The following is a 20,134-nucleotide window of genomic DNA, read 5'->3' as shown; positions in this document are numbered from 1 at the left end:
AGGATGTGTAAGGGCTGGTTTCACACTTGCGTTTTTGCAAGCTGCGTTTTAGCGCTAAAAAACGCAAAAAAACGCATGCTTTTTTTTCCTATACTTAACATTAAAAACACATGCGTTTTTCCGCATGCGTTTTGACGCGTTTTCGGCAAAGCATGCGTTTTTTGACGCGTGCGTTCATTTGCAGAAATGCAACCTGTAATTTCTAGCGGCGTTTTTTTGCCGGAAAAAACGCATGCGTTTTTCACGGCAAAATAATGCATTGCTGTCTATGTAAACGCATGCGTTTTTAAGCACATGCGTTTGTTTGCGTTAAAAACGCATGCGTTTTTATAGAAAAACACAAGAAAACACAAAAAAAAACAAGAAAACCCTAACCCTAACCATAGGGGTCCAAACCCTAACCCTAAGGTTAGGATCCCTAGTAACCCTAGGAATACTAACCCTAACTCTAGGGATCCTAACCCTAACCCTTAGGGTTAGGATCCTAACCCTTAGGGTTAGGTTTAGGATCCCTAGGGTTATGGTTAGGATCCCAAGGGTTATGGTTAGGGGTATGGTTAGGATCCCAAGGGTTATGGTTAGGGTTAGGATCCCAAGGGTTAGGGTTAGGATCCCAAGGGTTAGGATCCCAAGGGTTATGGTTAGGGGTAGGGTTAGGATCCCAAGGGTTATGGTTAGGGGTAGGGTTAGGATCCCAAGGGTTATGGTTAGGGTTTGGATCCCTTTATCACCTTGATGGTGGTGGGTGGCTTATCAGTGACCTGGTGACCAGGACATTCTAATAAAAAGCTACCCCTAACGCTAGGGATCCTAACCCTAACCCTAGCTAATTCTATTAATAGTGTGTTTTCTAGTTGATTTTGATGATTGGCAGCTGTCACACACTTCTCAGCATGCGTTTCAAAAATGCAAACGCGGGAAAAAATGCATGTAAACGCGGGAAAACGCCGCATTTTGCCGCAATTTTTTTTTTGCCGCAAAAACGCATGCGTCTAAAAAACGCGGCGTTTTGCCGCGTTTACATGCGTTTTTTCACCACATGCGTTTTTTTAAAAAACGCTGCAGATCAAAACGCAAGTGTGAAACCAGCCTTAGGTACACCCCATGGCTACTTCTAGTTGCGGTGTCAGTTTAGGGTTTGCGGTCAGTACAGTTTCCACCTACTCCAGAAAAAGTCTCATGCTGCTCCTAGGTCACCGGATCATAACATAAGAGTAAGTCAGAGCAGCGGTGGCCCTAGCTTCCTGGTGATATTCAATACATCCAAAGGCAGGAACAGTGAAGCCAGCGATGATTTTGTAACAACCTCACATGAGCCCCGGGAACGTGAGTGCAAAGATTATTGGAACGAAACTGGCACGGAAAGTGAGTATGAATATTTTTATTTGAAATAGACCAAGCATGAAGAATGACAAGGGGTTGTCCTAGTAATGGACAACTCCTTTAAGAAATACATTTTTATGTTATAACATTTCCAACATTCTGAACATGAAAAGGCTTCACCCCCTTTGTGACTTTTCTGAAGTTAAAGAGTTATTTTAGTGTAAAACATTTCCTGCATTATGAACATGAAAAAGGCTTCACCTCTGTGTGAATTTTTTGGTGACTAAGAAGACATGATTTCCTTACAAAACATTTCCCACATTCTGAACATGAAAAAGGTTTCTCCCCTGTGTGGGTTCTTTGGTGTCTAACAAGACTGCATTTCTCGCTAAAAGAATTCCCACATTCTGGACAGGAAAAAGGTTTCTCCTCTGTGTGGGTTCTTTGGTGAGTAACAAGATTTGATTTCCGGTTAAAACATTTACCACATTCTGAACATGAAAAAGGTTTCTCCCCTGTGTGGGTTCTTTGGTGAGTAACAAGATTTGATTTCCGGGTAAAACAATTCCCACATTCTGAACATGAAAAAGGTTTCTCCTCTGTGTGGGTTCTTTGGTGTACAACAAGATTGCATTTCTGGTTAAAACATTTCCCACATTCTGAACATGAAAACTGTTTCTCCCCTGTGTGGGTTCTCTGGTGTATAAGAAGATGTGATTTGCGTTTAAAACATTTTCTACACTTTGAACAAGAAAATCTTTTCTCCACTGTGTGAATTTTTGGATGTTTAAGAAAAGACTTTTCGATGACAAAACGGTTTCCATATTCTGAACATGAAAATGGCTTCTTTGATTTAGGAGTATTTCTGTTTTTAATGCTTATCTTGTGACTCTGATTTTCCTTAGTTGTCACTAATGAATCAGAAGACACAACCTGTTTCAAAGGATCAGATGAGATATCTTTGCTGCGAAGGGATGATGGTATATCTGGAGTAATGGCATTAACTTCAATTGTATCCAGTGGGATCTCAAAATCATCTGATTTAAAAATTGAAGATGTTAGCTGTTCCTTTGATCTCTGGGTACAGTCATCTGCAAGATATAAACCAATTATTATTTTTGAATATAATATCCTTGAATGTCATTTAACATTTCTACTTAAACTGTCTGCAAAAATTGAAAGTTATGCAAAAATATTGAATTCTTCACTAAGACAATGATAGTTCATAGTCTAATAGAGAATCTCATATGATGAATCTGTATAGCGTGGTATTTAACTGTTTGTTCATTCTGCCTACAAAATATGGAATAAAAAGCCACAAAGAAACATTAGGTTGACGAACATAATATCAATAAAAACTTCTATTCATCTAACAAAAAACAAGTCCCCACTCAGGGACTCCAACAGAGGTTTCCACATTATTAGTGGCTCAAAGGCTCTTGAAATGCAACATGGCTTCCATTAACCAATCCAGCAATAACCATTCTGCCAAAGTCAAATTTCCACCTCGCTTCGGAGCCTTTCAGTGGGCCCAAACCACATGTATTTGGCATTACTATAGTGAGAAGAACCCACTTAATTTATGGTGTGTGTGTCTCCTGGAACACAATCAGGGCAGTATGTGTTGGGTAATAAAATGGCATATTTGCAATTTTTTTCTCCCACATCCACTGTGTGCTAATTTCTGGATAGTGCCTGTAGAATCAAAAATAGTCACTACTCCAATAGATTAGTTCTCTGAGGATTATAATTTCCAAAATCGAGCCATTTGATGGGGATTTCTTCAGCTCTGATTTTCTGAAATTTTGTCATATTAGGGCTTCTGCAGATGGTGTGTCACATTTCTTCTGTCATCTGCTCCTATGACGTCACCAGGCGTGTCCTTATTCATATGGCAGGGGACGCTGGTAATGGAGTAGACGTTGGAACCAAAAGCTCTGGACAACATAGGCTCGATTCATCCACTAAGATTAGGGTGCCTGAGACAAGTAGTACCATCCAGTCTGGCAGTATGGGTGTATGTGCTGTCCAGCTGAAGTAATCTTCTCCCTGATTCAGCAAATTGGATAGCACCATATTCTACAAAAACTCGAAGCATATTAAAGGAAGCTGCCAGATAGAGCCTTGCTCTCCTCTCGTTCAGTCCTCTATGCTCAGCTCACGGCTTGTGTATTTGTTTCCTTTTGTGATCCTGGCCTGTTTGCCGACTACTCTTACATCTTCTGATTTTGTATTTTCTCTGCCTTACTGGTTCTGACCCAGCTACCTGACTATTGTTCTTCCCATTTCACACCACCGAACAGAAGGCAACACTGTGGCCCAAGCCTAGGGGTCTCTGTGTAAGTCCAGATCCATGTAGAGTTGTTAAATGGTGATGCCCAAGACAATCCCAGGGATCAGGAAAATGGAGTAGATGGCGCCAAGCCTGTTCAAGGTGGCCATCTTTTGAGCTATCAGGTGGCCACAAACACTGCTCCTAATATATTATTAACCAAAAATATTTAATGGAAAACATACCAGTCAAATATATACAGATAGGCACAACCATTAACACTGTGAAACAAAAGTAATAGTACTGGGTCGGACTGTAGCAGACAAACTGCAAATAGATATAACCAACAACACCAAAAAAGAGAAGAAGCAGTCTTGAGTCCAATTATATGCAAATTACAAAAAGAACTTTATTAAGAATAGCAGGAACTGGGTGCGCATCTACCTATACGTCTAACCTACAGGTATGTATCTTTCATGTATATGTGAATATCTCTGACACTCCCCTGTCTGTAATACATGTCAATTATCTGGTTATATTACGTATATACATGATAGGTTATTACTGTATACATTATGAATAATGGATAATAGGATGTGGACCCACTTATGCCCTGTTTTTGCGTGTTGAGGATACCATGGGGGATCCTCTCTCTGCCGTTTGTTCACCTGCTATTCTTAATAAAGTTCTTTTTGTAATTTGCATATAATTGGACTCAAGACTGTTTCTCCTAATATATTGTGTCTGCAATCTATTCCAGTAAGATTTGGATTCAAATAGCTAAATGGAGCTCCCTCCCTTCTAAACCCGGAAATGTGCCAAGACAGTAATGTACAACGGTTTATAGGGTATTGTCGGATACAAGAGGAGTTGTAAAATAATTTGTGAGGTCCATCTGTTTGGTATTACCCTTTATGAAAGTGAAAAAAATGAGGCTTCTATTTTGTGAAGAATTCTAAAATTTAACACCATATAAAGATTTGAAAAGTGGGCCTAGATTAGGAACACAAAACTGGCTACAGGAACTAGTTATCAGAGTCTTTTGGGAACTAACTACTGTAGTCAAAAACTGACTATAGACAGTAACACATCTACTGAAATTATCAAACAACAATCTTCATCAGTAAAAAATGAGTAACTAGTAGTTACAGTATGGGGCTTGGTGGTTCTTGGCAATCTAAATTATCGTAAGGGCCAATATTTTCTGTCAGATCAGTTTTTAAAAAAAATATTAGGTAGCCGATCATAAGAGTAGAAAATGTATTAGTGCTCCCCATTTCAGTAGAGATTGTCCATTAATCTGAATTCCTTAGAATTGAAAACATAATGGAATTTATGACGTCGAGTGAATCCATGAAACCAGGGCTTGAGCCATGCCAACATTTTCTGCAGGCATAAATAAATGTATATTACAGCCATCAGCCACGCACAGCTTAGAAATATATCCTGGGACAAGTGTAATGTTTTTTATGCAGTTTATCATAATCCTCCTTGAAGTTAGTCCGTTTTAAAAGAAATTGAAAAGTCAGGACAAAGGGAAACTCTGTTATTGTACAGAAATTCATACTTGGCCTCACTGCACATTTATTGTTGTCTTTCTTAAAAGCGAAGTTTGGGCAGAAAGACTGGACCTGGTCTTGTAGGGACTATATGAGCATGTTCAGCAGCACAGCAGGGGAAGATGGTAGTTTCATCCAATAAGATGTCAGGGACCTAGGAAGCCAACAGCATCATTACCCTCTGCTTTGTCTTACACGCCCATCATAATTTTTTATTCAAGCGATTTTCTACGTCTTTTGGCTTTCTAGTTTACAGATCTCGGCAGGTAACGGTCAGCGTCTTCTAATCCCGGGGGGTAGGTGGATACTTCAGGTTGTAAGTTCTATAGAAAAGGATTTAAAGGGAATCGGTCACCCCAAGATTCGCCTGTAGGCTAAGGCCACCGGAATCAGGGGCTTATCTGTAATGCTGTAGATAAGCCCCCGATGTCACCTGAAAGATAAGAAACACAGGTTATATTATACTCACCCAGGAGCGGTCCCGCTGCGGTCTGGTCCGATGGACGTCACGGTCCAGGTCCGATGGACGTCACGGTCCAGGTCCAGTGCCTCCCATCTTCATATGATGACGTCCTCTTCTTTGCTTCCTGCCGCGGCTCCGGCATACTTTATCTGCCCTGTTGAGGGCAGAGCAGAGTACTGATTGCGCAGGTGCCGGGAAAGATCAGAGAGGCCCGGTGCCTGCGCACTGCAGTCCTTTATGCTGCCCTCAACAGGGCAGATAAAGTACGCCTGCGCAGGAGCCGTGGCAAGAAGCAAAGAAGAGGACGTCATCGTATGAAGATGGGAGGTGCTGGACCCGGACTGCGATGCCCATCGGTCCGGACCGCATCGGAAGCGCCCCAGGATGAGTATAATATAACCTGTTTTTTATTATTTTTCAGATGACATCGAGGGCTTATCTCCAGTATTACAGAATGCTGTAGATAAGCCCCTGATGCCGGTGGCCTTAGCTTATAGGCGAATTTTGAGGTGACATTCCTTATAACAATTTCACAAAGTAATTTCAACATTTCCATATGGATCAGAATGTTGTGGTCTAGAGGCAAAATGGTGATCCACAAAAAAACAAAAGATAGTCAGCTCACCTGAATATCGGCTATTCCACACCTGTTCCACACCTGTTCCTGGAAAAGTTGAGCACTCAGTCCACAGAAAAGTCAAGGAATCCAGCATTATTGTAGTAAAATCAGTATATTTATTTCTTCATTTTTTTTTTAAAAAGGAAAGGGTTGTATCCTATGGTACACCACTTGTAAATAAGTTATAATTTCTTACAGCATTATGCACACATGAAAGCGTTCTTCCGATGCGTTTCGATCACCATGATAAAGACGTTAGTCGAAACGCTGCCATGTGTGCAAAATGCTGTAAGAAATTATAACTTATTTACAAGTGGTGTACCATAGGATACAACCCTTTCCTTTTTAAAAAAATATACTGATTTTACTACATTCCTGCTGGATTCATTGATTTTTCTGCAAAATGGTGATCACACGATTGGGATACGACTGGCAAAGACGATCGATAAAGCAGCCACAGCCGGTGGCTAGGAAGAATCTTTGACTTCTCTGCATTTAGTGATCACTACTAGAGATGAGTGAATTTGTTCGGAAAACGATCACCAAACATAAATTCAGCACTGATATGGCACATTAGAATTCGTGATCGGAAACCCGAGCAAAATTTTATAAAATAGATAAAAATCGGTAACATTCAGTAAAAGTGTGGGAAAATATTTGCGTTGCCACAAAAATATTTTCAGCACTTTAGCAATGATAATGGTGGTGCATCATGAGCGTTTGGCACCTGTTTGATGAGGAGAGGCGAAGTGCAGAGCTCAAAGGCGCGGTGTTCTTGTAAGCACAGCAGTCTTTTTTTATTCTTCCTAACTTTATGTGTGCACATTGCAGCTAGCCAACAAGTGCGCAGGAAACACACACAATGTCCTGACACCATGACTTGTGTCATTGGCTGCTCAAATAACATGTCCCTCTCCATATAAATAGCAGTCATCTTTTTTTTAGCGCCATTTTGACACTAACAGTGCAGAAAGGCTGTTCCTGACACTGTGTCAGGACTCTGAACATTTTTTACCTTTTGTGCATTACTGCCCTTTTCCAAGATGGCATCTTTGGTCTCATGTGCTCTGTGTCTTCCTGCTATAAAACTCCACCCCAGCCTTCAGTCTGTGCTAGAGTATTCTGCCTTGCATCCAGCTCCTGACCTCTGATTACTCCCTGGCTATACACCTGCTCCTGTGAACCTGTGTGGTGATCCTGCTACTGTGCGCTGAGTTGAGTTCGGAAGCATACACAAGTTTTCTGTAATCCTCCTTCATCTGCTGCTCGTGTTTACTTCATCTGCATTTGCTGGACATGTAAGCTGTGCTGCTCTGCAATAACCTGAGACTATTAACCAGGCCTCCCTGGTTGAGCTAAGATATGATTTGAACTGCCTTATAAGCATATCTATCTGTGTTTGGACTAAGACAAGGATTTATTCGTGTCAAGTTTCCTCAAGAATAACTGTGCTTCATAGACTTTCTGCTTGATTGCATTTTCCTAATGAAAACAAAAAGAGGTGCACCCTGGCTGTAAGTTAAATAAATATGGGGGTGCAATGCCTAGTCCAATATTGTATTAGCCAAAAAGGAAGAGAAAGAATGGACTAATAACGGCTTGCACACCACCAAATATAGAAAATTAACAAACTTTATTAAACACCACAAAAAACATAAAAACACTTAAAATACCACAATCATGTGTAGAACACCCCTATATAAACATAATATGTCTGCCAGAGCAATATGAAAACAGGCTCACATGCATAAATGTTATAAGTAACGTGGCTCAGTAGATCCTAAATGGTAGAACAATGGAGTCCTGGTGGGACCTCACTGGTGGGATAGAGTTAATCCCTTAACCACCTATGCAGAGGTGCATGCAAGATGGTAATGCAGAAACATGTCATAAAATATAAGAAAGCATGCAGGATTAACTGAAAGAACCACTCATGAGATGAAAAAACAGGGCTCCTGAGGAGTCAGCGACCAAAACATAATGACATGAATACTCAACTGAATCAGAACCCAGAGAGATAAAAGTAGTGAGAGTCGCAACTTTTCTTGGCGAAAATAGCCAGGCAGACCCACAAGCCATAAGTGGCCGGCATAGGAAGATAAAGGGGTGCTGAGAGAGAGACCCCACGCGTATCGCTGCCGCAGTCCACGGCTACGGAACCACAGGTATTTTCTTTACCTCCAGCATATAAAGAGTTCTCTGACATCTGTGACAAGAAGAATGCAGATCAGCTTCCTCCACACAGGCATTATGACTGTCCCATTGAGCTGCTTCCTGGGGCAGCTATTCCTTTTGGTAACGTATACCCTTTGGCGGCACCTGAGCTTCAAGCCTTAAAGGAGTATATTGATGAAAATCTGGCCAAAGGCTTCATACGTCCTTCTTCCTTACCAGCAGGGGCACCTATCTTTTTTGTAAAGAAGAAGGATGGGACCCTGAGACCCTGTGTTGACTATCGGGAACTCAATAAGGTAATCGTATGAAACCGTTACCCTTTGCCTCTGATTCCCGAATTACTGGAAAGAGTCCGCCATGGTAAGGTGTTCTCTAAACTGGATCTTCGTGGGGCTTATAATTTGGTGCTTATTCGTGCAGGGGATGAGTGGAAGACAGCATTCAGATGCTGGTATGGACACTTTGAATCTCTTGTGATGCCCTTCGGGCTTTGTAACGCCCCTGCAACATTTCAACACCTTGCTAATGACATTTTCAGAGATTTGTTGGACCAGTTTGTAGTGATCTATTTGGACGATATACTAATCTTTTCTGATTCTCTACAGGAACATGAAGAACATGTCAAAACTGTTTTAAGACGTCTGAAAGAGAACCATCTGTATATTAAGCTGGAGAAATGCGAGTTCCATCGTTCTGAGATACAGTTCTTAGGTTATTTCAGCTCTCCCCAGGGGCTGAACATGGAATCTGGTAAGATTCAGGCTATCCTTGACTGGCCGGTACCCAAGAACGTTAAGGAGGTCCAACGTTTTATTGGTTTTGCAAATTTCTACAGACGCTTCATTCAAAATTTTTCTGATATTGTCGGTCCCATTACTTCCTTGACAAAGAAGGAAAAGCCCTTTAAGTGGTCATCACAGGCTCAAGAAGCTTTTGATCGGCTTAAGATCTGTTTCACATCAGCACCGCTGTTGATACACCCAGATCCAATACATTCTTTCATTGTGGAGGTGGACGCTTTTGATGATGCTTTGGGGGCTATTCTCTCCCAAAGAACTGGAGAGATGGGTCTGCTACATCCTTGTGCTTTCTTTTCCTGTAGACTAACCTCAGCAGAGAAGAATTATGACATGGGAGACAAGGAATTGCTGGCTATTATTTAGGCTTTCAAAGAATGGAGGCATCATCTGCAAGGAGCTGCACAACAGATCATAGTGCTAACTGACCATCGCAATTTAGAGTTCCTTAGATCCGCTAGATGTCTTTCTCCTCGTCAGGCTCGTTGGAACTTATTTTTAAATCAATTTAACTTTGTTATCTCGTACCGTCCAGGTTCTCGTAATGGGAAGGCTGATGCTTTATCCCGAATCCATGCTGCGGATTCCGTACCTTGAGCCCCGTCCAAGACCATTCTATCTGATGCCAATTTCATCTGAGTTATTCACGATCAGGACTTGTGGAAGAAGTGCAGGGAGGCCTATGAAGGTTTTGTATTTCTGGCCAACCCACCTGTGGATATTACTCTTGTCTTTAAGGATGGCATGTGGTTTAGAGATCGACGTATCTATATCCCTGAGGTTGTCCGTCTGCAGATACTCAAGTTGGTACATGACTCCAAGTTGGCTGGTCACAGGGGGGTACAGAAGACACAAGAGTTGCTGAGCCGATTCTTCTGGTGGCCAACTTGCCTGAAGGATACCAAGGACTATGTTCTCTCTTGCGAGGTATGTGCCCGTTACAAGACTCCTCATGTGGCACCTACGGGTCTTCTACAACCATTACCTGTTCCGTCCCACCCTTGGGGGTCTATATCAATGGACTTTATTGTAGAGCTGCCTACATCAGGGGGCATGAGTACAATCATGGTGGTAGTTGATCGCCTGACTAAAGCTGCTCATTTTGTTCCGTGCACCGGCCTCCCCTCAGCTAAAGATACAGTGAACTTGGTTATACAGAATGTCTTTCAGTTACATGGGGTTCCAGATGAGATCATCTCTGACCGTGGAGTACAGTTCACTTCAAGATTCTGGAAGGGGTTTTGCTCTGCACTCAATATTAAGGTCTGTCTCTCTTCTGCTTACCATCACCAGACAAATGGTCAGACTGAGCGTACCAACCAGACGCTGGAACAATATCTAAGATGCTATGTCAGCCATCTCCAGGATGATTGGTTGGAGTTGTTGCCGTTAGCCGAATTTTCATATAATAATTCTCAGAGCGCCTCCACTAAATTTACAACTTTCTTTGCCAATCTGGGTTATCATCAGTGTATTTTACCTAGGTCTCCAATTAATTCTCCGGGGCCGGCAGTGGAGGAAAGGCTGACTGCGATGAGACAAAATCTGGAGGTTCTGAAGGAATCCCTGACCACAGCTCAAGAACGTTATAAGAGATCGGCTGATAGATTCCGTAAACCTGCACCCATGTTTAAGGTAGGAGATTCCATGTGGTTAGTAACTAAGAATCTGAAGTTCCTTCACAAAAACTTGCACAGAAATTCATTGGCCCTTTAAAGATCAACGGTATTGTGAGCTCTGTGGCTTGCCGGCTGAAGCTGCCTAGGACAATGAAGGTACACCCAGTTTTTCATGTATCTTTACTAAAGCCTGTATCTCCTAATACCTTCCAGGGACGTGTTGTGCCACCTCCGCAGCCTGTGGTGATTGATGGGCAAGAACAATTTATGGTGGAGGAAATTATTGATTCCAGGATTCGCAGGAATCAGCTCCAATATCTGATAAGATGGCAGGGATATCCCCGAGGAAGACTCTTGGGAACCTGTGGAAAACATCAATGCCCAACAGAAGATTTCTCGTTTTCATCAGAGATTCCCTGAGAAACTAGGTCCAGGATCGTCCTGAGGCCGCTTCTAAGGAGGGAGTAATGTCAGGACTCTGAACATTTTTTACCTTTTGTGCATTACTGCCCTTTTCCAAGATGGCGTCTTTGGTCTCAGGTGCTCTGTCTTTGTTATATCGGACGCTGTTCAGACCAGGTCGTTCGACAGACAGCGGTAATTCCGCTTTTGACCACTATGTGCTCATTGGTGTCGGCTAGATTTTATCTAGCTGGTCCGGGGTTAATTTACCTGATGCTCGGATTGGAAGCTGGGCCATGCCCATTGCCTTTAAATAGTTCTCCTGAACATTGGGCGTCGCCGATTATAGCTTCTGTCTTGTGCGTTGTTATCTCGGTCTGGAGTGGTGAGCTAGTAGTTGGAGTATCGTTGCTGGTGGTGTATTTCCCTTTGTCTTATTTACTCCTTCCTATATTTGTATTTATTTTACCCTGCGCATTTATAGTGTATTCCTGAGTGACTGCGGCGTGGTGTATATTTTCCGTTATCCTTGTCTGTTCTAACTGTGGGTATTGGTGTATGATCTTTTCACCGGGTGGTGGGCGGTGGTTTCAGCCTAGGGTTGAAACAGGAGACAGGGCGAGGGTCGAGGCCTAGACATGCACACTATCAGTGTAAACTCTAGGTAGAGGGTCAGTCAGAATTTCCCTAGTCTGAGGGAAATTGCAGGGGCCTGGGTTATTAGCTCTTGCCCACCTAGTTTCCCCGTGACATTCTTCCTGCTATAAAACTCCACCCCAGCCTTCAGTCTGTGCTAGAGTATTCTGCCTTGCATCCAGCTCCTGACCTCTGATTACTCCCTGGCTATACACCTGCTCCTGTGAACCTGTGTGGTGATCCTGCTACTCTGCTCTTAGTTCCTGCTGCATACACAAGTTTCCAGTAATTCTCCTTCATCTGCTGCTCGTGTTTACTTCATCTGCATTTGCTGGACATGTAAGCTGTGCTGCTCTGCAATAACCTGAGACTATTAACCAGGCCTCCCTGGTTGAGCTAAGATATGATTTGAACTGCCTTATAAGCATATCTATCTGTGTTTGGACTAAGACAAGAATTTATTCGTGTCAAGTTTCCTCAAGAATAACTGTGCTTCATAGACTTTCTGCTTGATTGCATTTTCCTCTGAAGTTTCCTATAGACTGCTAAGCTGCCTTTATTATTTGCACCAAGTGTTGTGGACTTGAGGTTCTCTCTGCACCTGTTTGAATCATCGTGTGATAATATAGACTTTACCACTTATAAAACTGTGTCCTGTAGTTGTCTTGGTCCCCGCAAAGAGTCTCCTGAGTTATCCCCTATAATTATTACACACTGCCACTGTTAACATCAAGATTTCAGCTAGTTAGTTAGGCGATTGTATATTAATCAGATAGTGTAGCTAGACAGTGTTCAGTTTGGCTGTAAAATTAACCTTCCGGAATTTTTTTTGGGGGGGGCATTACTGAGGTTCACAAAGTCAGCAGGGCACATGTCCTACTAGTGTGTTGTGCATGGAGCACAAAAGAATCAGTGCACAAGTATAGCATTCTAAATACCGTATATACCCGAATATAAGCCGACCCGAGTATAAGCCGAGACCCCTAATTTTGCCACAAAAAACTGGGTAAACCTAATGACTCGAGTATAAGCCTAGGGTGGAAAATGCAGCAGCTATCAGTAAATGTTAAAAATAAAATAGATACCAATAAAAGTAAAATTAATTGAGACATCAGTAGGTTAAGTGTTTTTGAATATCCATATTGAATCAGGAGCCCCATATAATGCTCCATACAGTTCATGATGGGCCCCATAAGATGCTCCATACAGACATTTGCCCCATATAATGCTGCACAAATGCTGATTATGGCCCCATAAGAGGCTCCATAGACACATTTGCCTCGTATAATGCTCCTCAAATGCTGATTATGGCCCCATAAAGATGCTCCATAGAGATATTTGCCCCATATAATGCTGCACAAATGTTAATTATGTCCCCATAAGATGATCCATAGAAATATTTGCCCCATACAATGCTGCAAAAATGCTGATTATGGCCCCATAAGATGCTCCATAGACTATTATACCCCATATGCTGTTGCTGCGATTAAAAAATAAAAAAATGACATACTAACCTCTCGTCGCTCAGGCCCCCGGCACTTGCTATATTCACTTGTCCGCGTTCCACTGTTGGCGCCGCTCCGTCTTCCGCACTGAGTGTTCAGGCAGAGGGCGGCACGCACACTAATCATGTCATCGCACCCTCTGACCTGAGCGTCACTGCAGAGGACCCAGGAGACACAGCGGCGCCGACGGTGGAACGGGGGACAGGTGAATATCGCGCACTGCCCCGTCATACTCACCTGCCCCCGACGTGGTCCCTGCACGTCCCTGGTTCTCCGGGTGATGGCAGCTTCTTCCTGTATTGAGAGGTCACATGGTACCGCTCATTACAGTAATCAATATGCTTCTCCACCCCTATGGGAGTGGAGTCGGGTCCATATTCATTTCTGTAATGAGCAATACCATGTGACCGCTCAATACAGGAAGAAGCTGCCAGCGCCCGGAGAACCAGGGCTGTGCAGGGACCGCGCCAGGAGCAGGTGAGTTATTAGACAGCTGCTGCTCCTCCTCCCCTGCTGACCCCTGGGAATGACTCGAATATAACCCGAGAGGGGCAATTTCAGCCTAAAAAAAAATGGGCTGAAATTCTCGGCTTATACTCGAGTATATATGGTAATATTTTTAGTAGCTAAATGTGAAAAAGCCTTTTGTATCCACATTTTAGATGGTTATTTATGTGGTTGTATATTCGTCAGATACCCTGGGGGGAGGTGATCCTGATGAGACTCAGATATCTGAGGCTCAAGTGGTGTGTACTGTGTTGTCAGGGCAAGAAGAAGAGGAAGGTGACTCCAATGGCGAGGAATGTGATAACACAGAGAATGATGATGAGGTGTTAGATCCCAGTTGGTGTGAACATAGAGGCACACCGCTGAGTAGGTCATCTGAGGAGGAAGATGATGAGGTTACGTTGCACCGTACGTGGCAGACACGTAGTGAGGCAGCCGCGACAAATCATGCATCTTCAGCCACAACTGTGCCTCTGACCAGCAGCGTCTGTGGGTCTGTAGCTCGCAGGGGTGGCAAGGGTTGCCTAGCGTGGACCTTTTTGACACTGGAAAGGATGAGCCAACTCATGTAACCTGGCAACATTGTAGTAGCAATAAATTAACTACTACATGTATGTACCTTCACAAGCACAATCAACATGCTTTACTGTGGGAATCCCAATGCGCAAAAATGAGGACCAGCGGATATCAACCACCATCAGCTGCCCCAGCAATCGCAGCTGCTGTTTCTTCCTCCTCCTCTGCTACCTTGCCAACTATTGAGACCCAGGTCTTTGACCACAGAACCTTGAGTTCTTTACCCACTCGAGTCACGGTGACTGAGAGGCTGCCTTCAGCTGTAACAGAAGCAGACATGCCTACTGTTTTTAACTGATCTCAGACAGTGATCACACCACAAGTTTCTCAATCCACAGTAACATCTCCGCCTGCACCTCTCACGGTCCAGCAGTTTGTCCAGTTCACTGTACTTTGCCCTCCCACAGCACTGTAGCTCGCCTATTGTTCCACAGTTGTGGTGACGTAAAAGATTGTTTCCTCCTATGCATGACAAAGTTAAGAAGTTTAACTCCACCATCTCCAATTTTTTGGCCATTGAAATGCTGCCTTTTCACCGGGTAGACACAGTTGGTTTCTGAAAGCTGATGGCCGTCACAGTCCCTCAGTACCAATTACCCAATCGCCATTACTTTTCTAAGAAAGCTGTACCTGCGCTACACCAGCATGTCGCAGACAACATCACCGGTTCCTTGATAAAATCTCTGTCTGACAGGGTTCATTTCATCACAGACACTTGGACGAGTAAGCACGGTCAAGGGCATTACATCTCACTGACTGGGCACTGGGAATCCCCAAGGCTTGCAGGACAAACCTACATTTAACACTTCCTTCACTGCTTCTGCCTCCTCTAGGGCCTCCACCTGCGCCCTCAACCTCTGCCTTCATGAGACACGTGTCCCAACAGTGCAGAGTGAACCCCCAACTACCTCCGTAGTGCGCAGCCAGGGCTCACTGCAATCAGGCAGTCTTAAAGTTGATATGGCTTGGAGATCGCAATCATACAGCTGAAGAGTTGTGGACAGCTCGCCAGGCCGCGTTTGATCAATGGCTGTCTCCCCTGAACCTGCATCCAGGGAAGGCCATGTCCAATAATGGTGCGACCCTGGTGGCGGCACTATGGCGAGGCAAGCTCACACATGTGCCTCGTGTAGCTCACATCCTCAACCTGGTGGTGCAGCGTTTTCTCATCCACTATCCTAGCCTGGGTGAGAAAAGATAGTACGTAATCTGTGTGCTCATTTCCATCGTTCAGACCCCCTCTGGTCATCGACTTGCATCTATACAAAGGTCTTTGTGCATGCCAGTTAACAGGTTGATATGCGATGTGCCGGCATGGTGGAATTCCACTCAGCACATGTTGCAGCGACTGTGGCAGCAACAAGCCCTGACGCAGTATGTCATGTCGTATAGCCTGAGCCAACGCACTACGGACGTGGTGCATATCACATTTACAGAGTGAGCACAGATTAAGGACCTCTGGACCCTACTGCACAGTTTTGAAATGGCTACTGAGATGGTTAGCGCTGACGATGCTGTCATCAGCATCACTATTCCGCTCATCTATATGCTGGAGCAGACTATGAATAGCCTGCGGGAGGAGATGGTGGTCCCAGAAAAGAGGAAGCAGAGGAGGTTGCAGAAGGGATAACATTGTCTCTAAGTTTAAAGACTGTCATAACACAGGTGGGTGCCAAGGGAGGGTGGGTTACTGTGATCGATGGGAGCTGGTGATAACAGACAAACTGTTATCAAAGGTGCAAGATCCGAGGAACAAATGGAGGAGGAAGAGGTGATGGGCGAGCAACTGTCAGATGAAGAGGATAATCCTCTCCTCTCTGTTGTTCGTGGTTGGCAGGAGCAGGAGTGGTTGGAGGAAACGAGCCTCATTGTTACCCAGCCACCAATACAGCATGGGCTTGGACCTCTTGGTAGAGACAGTCTTATGAGTGCCTTCGTGCTGCACTATCTGCAACATGATCCCTGTACAGTTATGATTAAGAATAATGCTGACTACTGGGTTGCCACTTTATTAGATCCACGTTATAAAACCAAATTTTGAAAGATGATTCTCGCCTTAGAAAGGGACCCACGTATTCCTATTGGGTAAGATGCAACATGGATTCTCGAAGAACCTTCAGAGATTAGCGAATACATTGTGCATGGCAGCTAAAATTCATATAGCTTCTAAATGGAGAACTCAGACGCTGTCCATTTCAATGGTGAGAGACAGAATGAATGAAATTTTAATGTGCGAGAGAATCCAAGCAACTAGGTGTGATGACCTGAGTGCCTTTTTTCGGATCTGGAGCCCTTGGCTCGATCTTGACTCCAGCTCCCCCCTGACTCGGACCCTCCTACTGTCCCCATGAATTTCTTGCATCTAATGTCTGTAAAGCTCATTAACATAATTAGTATGTTGCGACAAATCAGCACTCGCCTAATTATTAGCGCTCGATGCCATGACATGTTGGATTACCCCCCATATCTGGTAAAACGAAGTGGTGTTATTCCCCTTGTTGTTCCTTTCCCTAGTCTGTCCTGTCTTGTCTTTCTTGTCTGGTTTATATGATTGACCTTTATGGATATGGTTACTTTTATATTTCTGTCAAGATACTCTGCAAATAACTATGTCTTCTTTACATGGAAGGTCGTTTTTGTTATATATTGTTACGAAAACTTTAAATAAACATATTGAAACAAAAAAAAGAAAGGGACCCACGAATGCTGGAGTATCAAAACAGGCTTAATAGAGCTTTTCCCCAAGACAGCAATGAAGCACACAGTTCGCATCGCAACTATAGACTTCCAACCTCCGGCACGTCAATTAGTCAACACCAAAACATTAGCACAGCAGCGGTGGAAGTAGAAGAAGCAATTTCTGTGAGTCCTTTGAGACTTTTTTTTTAGACCAACTCGTGCACCACCACAACAGAGTCCAAGTCTTACATGTTGTGAACAAATTGAGAGGATGGTGCAGGAGTATCTAGAACTAAATATCAATACCATCAGGGAGGGTTTGGACCCTTTCACATTTTGGTCTTCTAAAATTGATGAGTGGCCTGAGCTCGCCTCACCCGCCTTGGAGGCTTTACCATGCCCGGCAGCCAGCATTCTCTCAGAACATGACAGATAAACGCAGCCGGCAGTGCCCTGAAAGTGTAGACCACCTAACTTTCATCAAGATGAACAAGTCATGGATCTCCAAGGACTTTTGCACCCAATTGTAGATTGTACAGACTAGGTGATATTGCATTTTTTAGCATGATGCATTAATGTCACGTAACTGCACTCAAAGTCAGTCCCTATTATACTATTTCTACTGTGGTGAAATTGATGCCACTTGTGTTGTGTCTGCTAATAATTTTTGGAAATGTGAACACTCCTGGTTGGGTCTCCTTCATGCATGTTGCCTGTAGCCGTAGGCCTCCGAGACCATCAGGCCTCCACTTCATTGGACTCAACTACCCATGTTAATATCCCTAAATTTTTCTGACAATGGTAGTCTAGAAAACTGAGGCTTGAGGAGGACAATTTGCATGTTCCAATTGCCTTCTGGGAAAAGCGAAGAGTCTCCCTCAGGCAAGAAGATTGTTCGGTACAGCCGGGACCAGCTGCTTGGAAAGCATAGCCAAATAAGGAATTGAAGCTTGAGAAATGTTTGCCTCTAGGACATTATTGCAAGAAAGCTTGGCTGATTGAATAGATTACACAAGAAATAAAAAACACAGCAGATTACACAAGAAGGTTACACAGTAGATTTCACAAGAAGGAAAACACATAGCAAGTCAGCAGGATCCAGGAGCAACATGGCAGATGTGACAACCTACATGGTGAGCTGCAATATGTGCTACATGTTCACAGATTGTATCACATATGTTCCACTAAATCAAAGGGCACTTCGCATCATGTACAACAAATATACAGTGGGGCAAAAAAGTATTTAGTCAGTCAGCAATAGTGCAAGTTCCACCACTTAAAAAGATGAGAGGCGTCTGTAATTTACATCATAGGTAGACCTCAACTATGGGAGACAAACTGAGAAAAAAAAATCCAGAAAATCACATTGTCTGTTTTTTTAACATTTAATTTGCATATTATGGTGGAAAATAAGTATTTGGTCAGAAACAAACAATCAAGATTTCTGGCTCTCACAGACCTGTAACTTCTTCTTTAAGAGTCTCCTCTTTCCTCCCCTCATTACCTGTAGTAATGGCACCTGTTTAAACTTGTTATCAGTATAAAAAGACACCTGTGCACCCCCTCAAACAGTCTGACTCCAAACTCCACTATGGTGAAGACCAAAGAGCTGTCAAAGGACACCAGAAACAAAATTGTAGCCCTGCACCAGGCTGGGAAGACTGAATCTGCAATAGCCAACCAGCTTGGAGTGAAGAAATCAACAGTGGGAGCAATAATTAGAAAATGGAAGACATTCAAGACCACTGATAATCTCCCTCGATCTGGGGCTCCACGCAAAATCCCACCCCGTGGGGTCAGAATGATCACAAGAACGGTGAGCCAAAATCCCAGAACCACGCGGGGGGACGTAGTGAATGAACTGCAGAGAGCTGGGACCAATGTAACAAGGCCTACCATAAGTAACACACTACGCCACCATGGACTCAGATCCTGCAGTGCCAGACGTGTCCCACTGCTTAAGCCAGTACATGTCCGGGCCCCTCTGAAGTTTGCTAGAGAGCATTTGGATGATCCAGAGGAGTTTTGGGAGAATGTCCTATGGTCTGATGAAACCAAACTGGAACTGTTTGGTAGAAACACAACTTGTCGTGTTTGGAGGAAAAAGAATACTGAGTTGCATCCATCAAACACCATACCTACTGTAAAGCATGGTGGTGGAAACATCATGCTTTGGGGCTGTTTCTCTGCAAAGGGGCCAGGACGACTGATCCGGGTACATGAAAGAATGAATGGGGCCATGTATCGTGAGATTTTGAGTGCAAACCTCCTTCCATCAGCAAGGGCATTGAAGATGAAACGTGGCTGGGTCTTTCAACATGACAATGATCCAAAGCACACCGCCAGGGCAACGAAGGAGTGGCTTCGTAAGAAGAATTTCAAGGTCCTGGAGTGGCCTAGCCAGTCTCCAGATCTCAACCCTATAGAAAACCTTTGGAGGGAGTTGAAAGTCCGTGTTGCCAAGCGAAAAGCCAAAAACATCACTGCTCTAGAGGAGATCTGCATGGAGGAATGGGCCAACATACCAACAACAGTGTGTGGCAACCTTGTGAAGACTTACAGAAAACGTTTGACCTCTGTCATTGCCAACAAAGGATATTTTACAAGTATTGAGATTAAATTTTGTTTCTGACCAAATACTTATTTTCCACCATAATATGCAAATTAAATGTTAAAAAAACAGACAATGTGATTTTCTGGATTTTTTTTCCTCAGTTTGTCTCCCATAGTTGAGGTCTACCTATGATGTAAATTACAGACGCCCCTCATCTTTTTAAGTGGTGGAACTTGCACTATTGCTGATTGACTAAATACTTTTTTGCCCCACTGTATCTCACAAACTGTATGTGAGAACAAGAAGAGATCCCAAAATTCATTAAAAAACCCATATTTATTGATAAATAGTTAAAATACATAAATATAAAACAAAGCAAAAAGTACTGTAGGGGACACCATGAAAAACACCAAAAAACATGTGCTACAATTCAGGTATATGGTATCTA

General features: G+C 43.4%; 1 protein-coding gene across 1 annotated transcript in view; it reads right to left on the bottom strand.

Annotated features, from left to right (window-relative positions):
- Positions 1 to 1,153: 1,153 nt before the first annotated feature.
- Positions 1,154 to 20,134, bottom strand: part of LOC143768035 (oocyte zinc finger protein XlCOF8.4-like) — a 118,298-nt gene continuing 99,317 nt past the window's right edge. The window contains exon 6 of the mRNA XM_077256690.1: positions 1,154 to 2,414. Within this exon, the coding sequence (XP_077112805.1) occupies positions 1,561 to 2,414 (854 nt within the window). The 3' untranslated portion in view covers positions 1,154 to 1,560. The remainder of the gene's footprint in view (positions 2,415 to 20,134) is intronic.

This window comes from Ranitomeya variabilis, chromosome 4 (genome assembly GCF_051348905.1).
Source record: "Ranitomeya variabilis isolate aRanVar5 chromosome 4, aRanVar5.hap1, whole genome shotgun sequence".
Classification (NCBI taxonomy): Eukaryota; Metazoa; Chordata; class Amphibia; order Anura; family Dendrobatidae; genus Ranitomeya; species Ranitomeya variabilis.
The sequence above is the reverse complement of the archived record's forward strand: the minus strand, read 5'-3'. Positions and strand labels throughout refer to the sequence as shown.